This window comes from Equus caballus, chromosome 18 (assembly GCF_041296265.1).
Source record: "Equus caballus isolate H_3958 breed thoroughbred chromosome 18, TB-T2T, whole genome shotgun sequence".
Lineage (NCBI taxonomy): Eukaryota > Metazoa > Chordata > Mammalia > Perissodactyla > Equidae > Equus > Equus caballus.
In genome coordinates this window covers 43,444,974-43,457,305 of record NC_091701.1, presented here as the reverse complement: position 1 = coordinate 43,457,305, position 12,332 = coordinate 43,444,974, and the positions used below count along the sequence as shown (strand labels likewise).

Sequence of the window (12,332 nt, the reverse complement as noted above, 5' to 3'; positions counted from 1 at the left end):
GAAAAAGTATCAAGAATGTTAGAAAGTTCATTATTCCAATCTGAACAAAAATCATCCTGACCCGCATCCTTGAAGGATGAGCAGAAATTGCCAGAAGGCAAAAAGAGAAAAGAATTCAAAGTATTAGGGAGGGTAGGAGGAAAGGCAGGAGCCTTTGGAGCAGGTAAGGGCAAAGGTATGGAGGAATACTGGAGCACCAGGAAATGGGCTCAAGAGGGTGGTCAAAACCTTTGTTTAGAGGACAAATCTAAACCCAGATTAGCAAAACCCCCAACGCAGCTTTTGCTCTGAGAGCATGTAGCAATAACAAAGAGGTAGACTTTGGTTCCAAGGCCTCCAAGGCCACAGAGAGTAATCAAGGCCACAGACAGATCCAAGAATTTAAGGCTTATTGAAGATTCTTGCCACCTTACCTTCACATAAGAAAACAAACTGAAAAACTTTTTATATAAGCATATTAGTGAAAAGCTAATATTGAAGTAGTATCAAATGACAGGGTATGGACGCTCTACTGTGGCATCGCCATTTGTGCCTTGAGGGTTCAACACACTTGTTTTAACCAAAGTCAGGCAAGCTGTATTATACGAAGAATCTGTTCTTAGGAATAACCTTCTTTCTACCTTTTCTTCCTGACTTCCAGCATTAACCTCCCCCAAATCCAAAAATGTGAGAGCCTAGTAGTGGTCAGATTAAAGATGGTTGCAGATTCTTTGCCACTTCTCCCATGCAAAGGGAAAGACTATTTCTCCACTCCCTCGAATCTGGGCTGGGCCTGCTTTAGCTTCATCAGGTGGAATATGGTAGAAATTGCACCATGTCCGTTCCAGGCTTAAGACTTTAAGAGGACTGGCAGCTTCTGTTTCTCTCTCTTAGAACACAGCCAGCATGAAGAAGCCCAAGACTCATGTAGAAGGGCCGATGTGAAGGGGAACTGGGGCCTCTGGCCAACAAGGTTAACCTCTAAAAATAGTTTCTATAAATTCATATTTCAGATTGTCTTCTTGATAGTTTAAAATGAGTTAAAACTCATCATTACATCATCATTTTTATTACCTAATAATGTGACTAAAGAAAAGCTTGGACTTAAAAGTATCAATGATGTCATTTTCATGCTATTTTGCACATTTTTGAATCTTTATTATTATCTTTGATCTCTAGTTTCTTCCCAGAAATTTTCAAACTACTTGTCCATTTTGTGATGGTTAGTTAAAACTAGATCATATAATCTGTAACCCCAGAGAACTCTGAACACATAAACTGTAATAAGTCACCATAGGCCGACAGGAGACAAGTGAGAGGCCAACGTATAGAACTCCACCTCCTCCCTCAGGATACCACCAACACCTACACGAGGGTTCTTCAAACATTTTGCTTCCCTATCCCTAAAAAATTTTCTTAAATTATATACCTTTCCTCACAGTTTATGTTGACATATAAAGTTTTTATCTTAAGTTTGAATAGTTATAAAAAAATGCAATACCCAACATAATTACAAATCTCAAGATTTACAAATAAAATTTTGCATCACTCTTTGGAAAGTATCCTCTGTTATCTACACACTATAATGATCTGATACCTGCTCCCATCCATTTTAAAAAAGGCATGAAAAGGCTTTTCTGCAACATTTAGAAATTTTACATTTTTCCTTTTACTCTTTGAATTCATTTTTTATTCTATTACTTCCATGAATATCTAATCCGTGTTTTATGCTTAAAATGTATTTTCATGTTTGAAAATACTGATCCCTGTCATACTTACCTAAAATAAAACTATTTATATAAGTTGAAATTTTAAATTTTGTTTTATTTCCTGTGGCCATAATGAGAAACAGAGAAAAAAATCTCTTGAGATTGAGTTATAATTTGTATTAGTACACAATAAGTAAAAAATATATATATTACAATTTTGATAAACAATTGTTAAAGAAGACAAAATTTATCAGAAATGAATTTTCTAATGAGATGAATCATGCACTTAATTAGATAAAAGTATACTATCAAAACAAATAGGTCTAGCAGCTAACATATTTTATATTTTGTTAAAAGAATATAGGAAACATTAATAAGAGGCAGATTGACTATAAGTAATATGATTTATAAAACAGTTTTAAGTATCTCATTAATATACTCTGAGTAAAGAAATCATATGTTTTATTTGTAAATTTTATCCAATGCATCTCTAAATATTTCCATTACATTTAAAAGAATCAGTCTCACTAATCTACATGCTTCAGCTATTCGAGGGTACTTTTCCTTCCAGCTACTAATGATGAGTGTGAGAACAGCTGAAAGAGCTGCTATGTTTAAGCAAATGGAAAAGGGTATTTAAATGTTCAAAACACATACAGGTCTTGTCTTTACTTTGCAGAGTAGGACTCTCCATCAAATACATGCACTCTTTAACAAAAGCAGGGGTAAGGTAGTACCAAATTCTTCGAATGAAAACTTACTACTCTCACCACCCCCTCTATCATCTTTATGACTTCAGAACACACAATAGTTATAAAAATACTACGTATCTAACAGCAAGCTTCACCCTAATGAAAATATGTAGAAGACACGGAAATTTTAAAACCCCCATGGGTTATGCCACCTTGACTAATCTTTGAAGGGGGATTTATCCTTATTACTTCCCCATTAAGTTTAAGGACTGATGAGGGGTAGAAATTGTAAAGTGCAAGACCCCAGGGGGAACTCTGGCAAGTTTTCAAGCAAACAATTTTAGGACCAGGAGCGAGTACGTGAGGAAGTTGAGGGTCTGGAAACTCATTCTCTTAAAAAAAAAATTCCCAAGTATTCCCAGGGGTCTGAGTAACTCTTTGAAGACCACTGCCAAATGACAGTGTTAAGTTCTATATTATATATTAGTAAAGCTCAATTTCTCTTTCTAGATATAAATAAATAGAAATAAAAATAGAAAATACGTTATTTTTTACCCACACCCCCAGTGGATCAGCCCGCACGCTCATTTTGTGAACAAAATGTGCTCACCCCACTTTGGAGATCATGACATAAGTACTGAAGGTGTGGGCTCTTTTCTAAGAAGAAAAAGCAAGCCATCAGGATACTAGTGACAACTTTCAACTCTCAAAGATGATGAAGATAAACAGTTATGTAAGAAAGAGTAACCCTCCCCACCCCATCACCCCAAAACTCTACAAGAACAGATTGTCCTTGGTAGAACAACAAGGATTAGAAGACATTTAGCATATCTTAACTTATTCATAAGTAACTGAAAGGACAAAAAACAAGAAGTGGTCAGAAAATTCCGAAAGAGGACGTCTCGCAAAACTGAGGGGGGAGGAGGTGGACCGCAAAAGATTACTGGAACAAGAAGAGTGCGTGGTTCTCCATTCCAGGAAAGAAATGTTTAAAAACACACCACATCCTTGGCTGGCCACGGACGCGCCGAAAGGGCCCTCAGGGACCGGAATACCTGCGGCTCCCCGCTGGGCCCGGCCCGGCCCGTGCACTAGCACCGAGCGGAGCGCCGGCACCGCCGGGTACCAGAGGCCAGCGAAGGAAGCAGGGACCGAGGGCGGACTGGCACGTTGGCACCGCCTGCAAGGGCGCCACACCCCGAGGGGGCGGAGGCCGCGGCGAAGCAGCCTGGACTCACCCCTCCTCCGTATCCCGGGTAGGCCATGACGAGCCGCGCGAGCGTTCCCCGTGCCCCTTCGAGACCGCGTCCGCCCTGCGGAAGAACGGCGCCGGAACAGGTGCTTTTGCAGGTGAGGCTGAAAGCACGCTTACCACACTTTTCGCTTCCCCGAGACCGCCCCCTCCTGGAGCTCAGCCCCGCCCTACTCGGTTCCGATTGGCTGAGTCTCACTCTTCACCGCCCACACTGCTGTAGGCCACCCCTTCCCAGAGCATAGTCCCACCCATCTGGTCTCTGATTGGCTTTACGTACCCATCCCCTTCCTCCTCGGCTCCTATTGGCTCGGTCAGGTCTCGCGCTCTCTCTTCACAACCGCGAAAAAGCCTTTGCCGCGGTAACTTCCAGCCCCTTTGGAAAGGCTCTCCGCTGTAAAGTTTCTTTGCTCTGTTTAGAAACCTGACACTGCCTGGTCCATGACTTCTTTTAACCTACTCCTCTGCTCTTCTGAGCTGAACTTCCAAATACACATGTATAAATTTAAAAGTTGCAGAGTTAGTCACTTTTATTTTTGCATGGCGTTGATGTCACATCATCAAAACTTTGAAACCTTGACCTCTGCCCCAAGGGGACTTTCTAAGCCAAATAAAACCCACTAGACGCTAAATTTTACCAAAAGGTTATTTGCAATTTGTTTGATAGATAAATGGTGTCTAGAGTAGCCAGATTTAGCAAATAAAAGTACAGGATGTCCAGTTAAATGTCATTTTAAATAAACAATGATTTTTTTAAAAATATAAGAATGTCTCAAATATAGCAGTAGACACGGATTTACTAAAAAATTATTGTCTATTTATACACTAATAATATCCAGGAAGTCCTGTATATTATCTGGCAACCCTGCCAATGATTCAACCTTTGGGCAAACTCTTAAATTGTGCCTCCTGATTATATCTACTGAGAGGAACAGGTCGGTTTTATCACTGGATGAAAAGTTAAATGCTCAATTATTTTGATTTATTAAGTAATAGTGATTGAGTAAGTAGTTCTGCTTTTCTCTAGAACTCAAATGCACTTTGTAACTTCAGCTTTAAAAAGACAGGACACAAACACACACACAAACCAAAGGGTAAGAGCTTAAAGAGACCAGGATCATATTATTTTGAGTTGTCGCTGAAGAATAAGACAACCATTAAAATGTTTCTTACAAATAAAGATGTGGGGGAAAGTGTTTACCTATTTGCAGAGGAAATCAACCTTGCAAAGCTGAATAACTACTGCTCAGCTACATTACAGAGGAGGAACATGTTGAACTTTGTGAAACCTAATTTTATCAGGCAGAGGCGGAGAGAAAGGAAGATTGCTAACGTACAAGCCACTCTTGAGAAAGTATGCATTAGTTCCTCTAACATGATAAGAAATACTTCAGCCAATAGGGTTAAATTATTGGCATAAATGAATAGATGAATGGTGACAGTAAAGCCTACTTGATAAGAGAAAGGAGTGTCTGACTCATTAAAGCACCAAGGGATAAAGCAGTACAAAACAAAACAAATTGTTGCAAAGTTTTATTCTAATTGACTAACTACATATTCAAAAACATACTCAGAGAGGATTGAGAGTTTTACATTTACAGTACTAGTCTAAACCTCTGGTCAGAATTTTTGTGCTTCTATTCATAATAGCCTTACTGATGCATTGCATTTGTGTATATTGGGAATCAAGTCTCCATGGGTCTTTTGCATTTCTACACAGATAGTTTCAAAGATAGAGATAGTATTTCCCTCAAGGGCAGAGAGAATATTTGTTGCAGGATAACAAAAATAATCTCTCCCTCCAGGGCAAAGTTTGGGTAGGTTTGCTAGCAGGACTTTCATAAGCTCAGAGTTCCTCCTTCTGATACAAACCTACTGCTTGTACAGCACCTGCCTAGAGGCTCCATTTCCCTCTGTGGGACTTCAGAACAAGAGGAATCTATGAGAGCCTGAAGCTCATGCTACCTGTTGTGTCTTGAATAATAAAGTCCTTTGTCTCTGATGGATGAATCTCCTGCCTTCTATGAAACTGTGGCAGGCTACTTATCAGCATGCAAGTAGGATAAAATACCAGATCCTTCACAGTTCTTAGCAATGTATCTCTTTCTGAGAGAAAGAGCCACCCAGGGAAGTTTGTATTGAAGGGCAGCAGAATATGCCACCCCAAAATTTGTCACTTTGGCATGAAGATTATTTTGAACTTCAGGTAACTGAGAAACAGAAACAAGAAAACCTCTCTGCTCCCTCTCTATTTGCCTAAAAGCAAGACTATATCTACAAAAGTGTCCCTGTTCCTCTCTCTGCCAGGAAGGACAAAGATTAATACTCTGAGACAACTGTAGACTCTTATTAATGGAGAAGGCAGGGACTTAAATCTGTCTAACAAACCTTTCAGTTGTTTACCCTGTTTTCCAGGTAACCTCCCCAAAGCTAGTCTACCCCACACCTTTCTTTCTTTTTTTTTCTCTTTAGCTGAACATGGTATTTAAGCTGGAGTTCAAAGCCACCTCTGAGAGTTACTCATTTTTCCCTGGATGTCTCCCCCATATACACGACAACACATGTTAACAAACTTCTGGGTTTTTTCCTGTTGTTAATCTGTCTTTTATTATAGGGATCTCAGCCAAGAACTCAGAAGGGTAAAGGGAAATTGTTTTACCTCCTGTACACTACTATAAGAGATACAGAAAAAACTTTCAATACCACAGTCTGCAGCATTTCTCTCTCTCTAAACCTTGTATTTCAAATTATAAATTTTCTAGTATAGGAAATTAAAAACTCAAATGAGCCTATGAAGAGGGTTTTTTTTAGTAATAGTAATGAAAATGTGCCTCCATAATTCAGTTAGTATTGCATGAACAATATCATTTTATGAAAATGTAATACATAAAAAAATTTTTAATTATACATTTTTCTTTTCAGAAAATACTCCATAATTCCATAAAAATAGCTGTTTATACGGTGAATTCTATGTAACAGGTACCGTATGTTGTGAGGTGTTATTCCTCAAAACAACTTTGTCTGGTATGTGCTATTATTATCTCCATTTTACAAATGCAAAAAGTAGGGAGTTAGATGTCACTTATCCATAGTTGCATAGTTAGTAGCCAAATTGAGATTAGAGTCCAGGCGGTTTGGCTGCAGAATGTGGTCTCTTAAACAATGCATTTTCCCTTCCTTCCCCACCCCCAACCACAGTCAAATATATTTCAAAATATAATAAAAATTATTTACACTATAAGAGGAGAAAGTTTAAGAAGTAGAAAAATGGCACACCAATCACTAGAGGAACAGACAAGAAAATGCATGATTTTGACTAAGATTAGCCAATCTAATTACTTTCCTTACACAGGACACATGCTTTCTGGTGACCATAAAGCTTTCATGATTATGTCCACTTATGGTATTTCTTCTGAATCTTGGAGGCCTTTGGTCTTATCATAAATTTAGATATTCAATTGACCAGTACATTTTCCTAAACACCGAATTGATTATGCTTCCCTTTCCTGTCTGTAGACCTCATTTTCTCTTTCCCTCTATATGAATGGAGGTGGGGGTGGGGAGAGAGGAACACGAGAGACAAGAGTAAAAATCTTACTGCTCCTCAGCAAACTTCAGTTCCAGAGCCAGAGCCTCTCGCTCTCATAGAAATCACTTATATACTATATATCACTAAGAAATCTCACTGACAAAGGGTAATTCATTTATTCAACAAATATTTATGGAGCACCTATAATGTAGGACTAGTTTAGATGGAAAAAAATACACCAACGGGGGAGGGATGTCCTTGTCTTTCTGGAGCTTACATTCTAGCAGAGAGAAAAGACAACAAGTAAAGATAATAAAACATATAGTATGTTAGAAGATGATAAATGCTATGGAACAAAAGGAAAACGGAAGCAGGGGGAGGGAGGTGACAGAGTAGGTTGCAGTACTAAATGGGAGGCTCAAAGTAGCCTCATTAAGTAGGTGAGATTTGAGCAAAGACTTAAAGGACGTGAACAAGTTGGATATGTAGTTATCTGTAGGAAGACTATTCCAGGTAGAACTCGAGCTATGGTCCTAAGGCAGAAGGCTGCTGACCTGTTTAAAGAACAGCAAAGAGGAATGAGTCTGGTGTGGACTGCGCAAGCGGGAAAGTCGTAAGAGTGGTTACAGAGCAGGGCCATTGGGGCAGATTATGTGGGCCTTTACAGGCCATTATAAGGACTTTCCGTTATACTCTTGATGAGATAAGGAGCCACTGAAGGGTGTGGAGCCATAGTGGGACATGATATGACTTAATTTTTAAAGGATCACTCTTTCAGCTGTGTTGATGATAGACTGAAGGAGGTTAGCGTAGAAGCAAGGAGATCTGTGAGCAATCTGTTGGTACTTTAGAGATGCTGGTGACTTACCAGAGTGTAGCAGTTGAGATGGTGAGCAGTGGTGAGATTATTTTCTATTTTTAAGGTATTACCCTCAGGATTCACTGATGTTTTGGATTTGCCCATTAATGACATGATGACAAAGATTTTCTCCTTGACCAAACTCAAGCCAGGTTCTTCTGAGACCTCCTCTGGACTAGGCCTTAATCCTGGCCTATAAAGACTTGAACAAACACTGACATAGTTTCTGACAGCTCAAGACTGCATCCCTAGGATGACCCTAGCCCTCCTTAAAGTGCCTACCTGAGAAAACTCAAGGCTGCCAAAGAATTTACTGTTTGTCCCAACCGACACCTGAAGGTAGGCCCCTGTCCCCCAGTCTCTGTGGCATGTAGGAGCCTAACTTCACTTAGCACCAGTTAGCAAACCCAGATGGGTTTCACATGGACTAGTATCGACACATCTTCCTGTTTTTTGTAATTTTTCACTTCCCTGACTCCACAGAGCCCCACTTGCTCCTTCCCTATTCCCTTATTCTCCCTTTAAAAAGCCCAGTCACCTCTGTACAAATCAAAGTTGAATTCAGTTCACAGCGGACTCTTTTCCCTGTTATTAATAGTATATCAATTAAAATCATCCTTACCACTTTAACTAGAGTCCAGCTTTGTTTATCTTTGCCAGTGGTGGAGACTGGAGGAAGAGCTGTTTGAAATGAGCAAATCAGAAATCAATATTGGGCATGTAAGATCTGAGAAGCCTATGAGTCTCAAATGTTAAGTAGGTTGTTGATCCAAGAGGCTGGCTGGAGTGAACAGCTTAGCTAGCCAGGGTGCCTACCAACCACTCAGCATCTGCATCTTAATGAACCTTGATTCTCCCCTTGGGACATATGCAGCAACTGTTGAGAAGTAGTGAAGAACTTAGTGGGAGGTGGGAGGTGCTCGTCCAATATAGCCCTAAAATGAAAATTAATTGCTCATGCTGGTGATGACAGTGAGAAGGGCCCCAGAAATTAGTGCCTCTTTGACATCATTGTCCATAACAATTAATGAATAATAGAAATAGCTTTATGACCTAGTGGATTAAAGTTGTGGCTTATTATATAAGCAAATGATTCTGGCAACATTTAAATCCATGTAGCTTGAGAAACTACATAAACAGTGTCCGAGTCAGCTCATGCTGCCATAACAAAATACCATAGACTGGATGGCTTACACAACAGGAATTTATTCCTCACAGTTTGGGAGACTGAAAGTACAAGATTAAGACGCCAGCAGGGTCCAGGGTCAGTGTCTGGTGAGAACTCCCTCCTTGGGTTACAGATGGCTGCCTTCTTGCTGTGTCCACACATGGCCTTTCCTCCGGAAGTGTGGGCAGACAGAGGAAGCAAGATCTCTGATGTCTCTTCTTAGAAGGGCACTAATCCCATCATGTGGGTCATACCTTCATAACCTCATCTAAACCTAATTTCTATCCAATGACCCCATCTCTAAATACCATCGCACTAGAGATTAGGGCTTTAACAAATGAATTTTAGGGGGACACAGTTCAGTCTACAGCACACAAAGTCTGAAAGGTGAGAAAAAAGGGACACTTAGTCATAATGTCTACTGTTGTGTTGTCACCTTGGATCCACCCTAGTATTTATTTATCTATTTCATACTGAAATGTACTCACATAGATTTCATGCCATAGTTTTAATTGATATACATGCAATAATTAAAATATTTTCTCCAGAATTATTCATTGTGTTTTTAATATGGAACAGTGAAGGTTCTATATTTGTTATTTGCATAAAGCATAAAAAATATGACAGTATAAAATGAAGCCATCCAGTAGTAATTTCATTATAAGTTCAAAACTGTTTCTTTCAGCAACTGCCTAAGGGTTACTGCCCACTAGTGAGCACAGAGAGAAATAATAAGCTTCCTAAATGAGACAAAAATAAATATTATTTACCATTTATTACTGAGACTAGCCACATGACAAAGTGACCTTATTCAGCTAAGCTTTCAACAACACAGTTTTCTGTTTCTAAGTCTGGTAATATTAAGTACTCTTTTGGCAGAAGCACAAACTCTAAAGCAATTTAATAAACAGTAATGCATATATGAAAAGTGTCAACAGGACTCTTCAGAGTGGTGACAAATGATATAGTTTCTGAATATATACATCTTCACTTGAATTTTGAAGCCTTATTAAGTAATTTGGATTCAATGCAAACTTCTTTAGAAATGCATGTATATAATGTTGACTACAATGTGTCCACAACTAATGCTCAGTAAAAGCAACAACACTATGATTAATGGCCTCAATAAAGTAATCTGTTACTCAGGCAATGTTGGAAAAATACCTATCTTAAATCTTAAATGCAGGTTTCATGCTTGTGAATATCAATTAGACTTCATATTGATAACATGGGATCATACACTCACAAAACTGACTTTCTGGAAAGATATAAAGGAAATAATGTTGATTGAATACTTTTTTTGTTGGTGTTTATTCCTTTGCTAAGTAACTTGATTATGTATAATGTAAGTTAAGTTAAAGTGATCATGTTACAAAAAACTAAAAATGCTTTAATCAAAAACATAAAAGTGGCCTAATTCTTAAATAGATTATAGACTGGCTAAAAGCGAGATCATCCCATCTCCAAGCTAATCCTTAGGTATTTTGTGTATGTGTGAAGATACACAACACCCCACTCCCTAATTAATGTCAAACTAAAAAAATACAATTTATTTATTTATATAGTACATGATGCTTTTTACAGCTATTTTGAAGATTATCACATTTGATCTTCACAACAATCTTGTGAAATAAGTATCATGAATTGCATTTAAGAGGAAACTAAGATAGTAATAAATTGCATTGTGGATGTAGACACAGATCAAAACAATTACAAAATATTTTTAAAATAAAACATGACCTGATTAATTTTCATGTTTGGAAAATGACAACCCACAGTGCTCCTATAGTTTTGAACAAATGAATGAATGAAGTTCCATGCTTAAAGCTTTTTAAATTGCTTAAAATCTAAGAATTAAGCTATAAAGCACTTTATTGCATGAGTTATCCCAAATTAGAAATTGGAATAAAGTAAAAAGAAAAAAATTTGGTATTCTCCTTGTAAGATTCCTGAGGGTAGGAATTATGACATATGTTAACACAGATGAGGAACCATGATCAGTGATGGTGCCAGGAGTAACCCAGGTGGGTGTAACAAGCCCAGTTAATGCACCATCCAAGATCTGCTCAACTTTGCCTACCTTGGATATTTGCCTTGCTTTTTGGCCTTTAGCCATAAAATTCAATTGCTGTCATAACCACCAAAAAAGCAGATGGCACACTCAAACACAGTAACTGAAGAATTGTAATAAAGTCACTATTTACAAAGGTGTTGACATAGTTAAGAGACACCATTAAGCGATGGTATAGCATCTCAGTGCAAGCGACAGTGAGGATCCGTTACCACTTTAAGGCTGAGGAGCAAGGCGAGGAAGCCATTATTAAGACCCAGAGAAAGTAGCTGTATGGAGAGGGCCATTTGACCTTTAGTAAAAGGATGCATGATGAACTGGATGGAAAGGAGCTGAGGGAACCAATACTACAATCGCATTCTCTTCCCTGCCTCTGATCTCCTGCCAGGGCTTCCATTGACTGATCCCAATCAGAAGCCATAGGAAAAGGGAGTTCATGGATGCAGTCCCTAAAGGTCAGCCTCCCAGGAAACAGTTCAGTGTAGAGGAGGGTGGAGCACGATCTTCAGAGGCAAGTGGAAAATATCAAAGACAGTGAAGAAAAAGAAATTCCACAACTTATACTTATGATCCTGCCAAAATTTAACTCTTCAATTAGAGACTCAACCTATGTAATTCTTCTGTAAGACAAAAATCCAGATAAATTATATAAAGTAAATATTTATAGAATAATTATATTGAATGGTGAATCTCTCTTTAATTAAATACAAATACTTGATCAAGCAACTAGGATATGTACAAGAGGGAGAGAGAATGAGAGGGAACTTAGGTTTTAGTTCAGCCACCATGATTCCAGTATGGACTTGAGCCACCCCTTACAAGAGGCACTATGGCAACCAGCCCAGGAGAAGGGAGCGAGGGAGAAAGGAGGATGAAAACTGGCAACAGAATCTTTAGGCCACAGTTTGCTCATTAATTGTCAAGATAGTAGTTAGTGATATCAGAAAACAAGAATTAAATGAAGAGAAAGTACGAAAAAGGGGTGGGTGGGGACATAGAGAGCAAATATCTAGGTATATGCATAAAAAAGATCAAATATTTATTTAAATTAAAATTCCTGTATAAAATGTCTT

The 12,332-nt window shown here is 38.6% G+C and overlaps 1 protein-coding gene across 5 annotated transcripts in view; it reads right to left on the bottom strand.

Moving 5' to 3' along the window:
• Positions 1–12,332, bottom strand: part of GCA (grancalcin) — a 43,968-nt gene that overhangs the window by 21,490 nt on the left and 10,146 nt on the right. Inside the window, exon 1 of one of the 5 annotated variants that reach the window (XM_001494347.7) lies at positions 3,619–3,881. The exons of 2 other annotated variants lie outside the window; for them this stretch is intronic. In XM_001494347.7, coding sequence (XP_001494397.1) covers positions 3,619–3,645 — 27 coding nt within the window. In that variant the 5' untranslated portion in view covers positions 3,646–3,881. Of the gene's footprint in view, positions 1–3,381; positions 3,545–3,618; positions 3,882–12,332 lie in introns of those variants that run through there. 2 more of the 5 variants (XM_070241912.1, XM_070241914.1) reach the window with 2 other exon arrangements.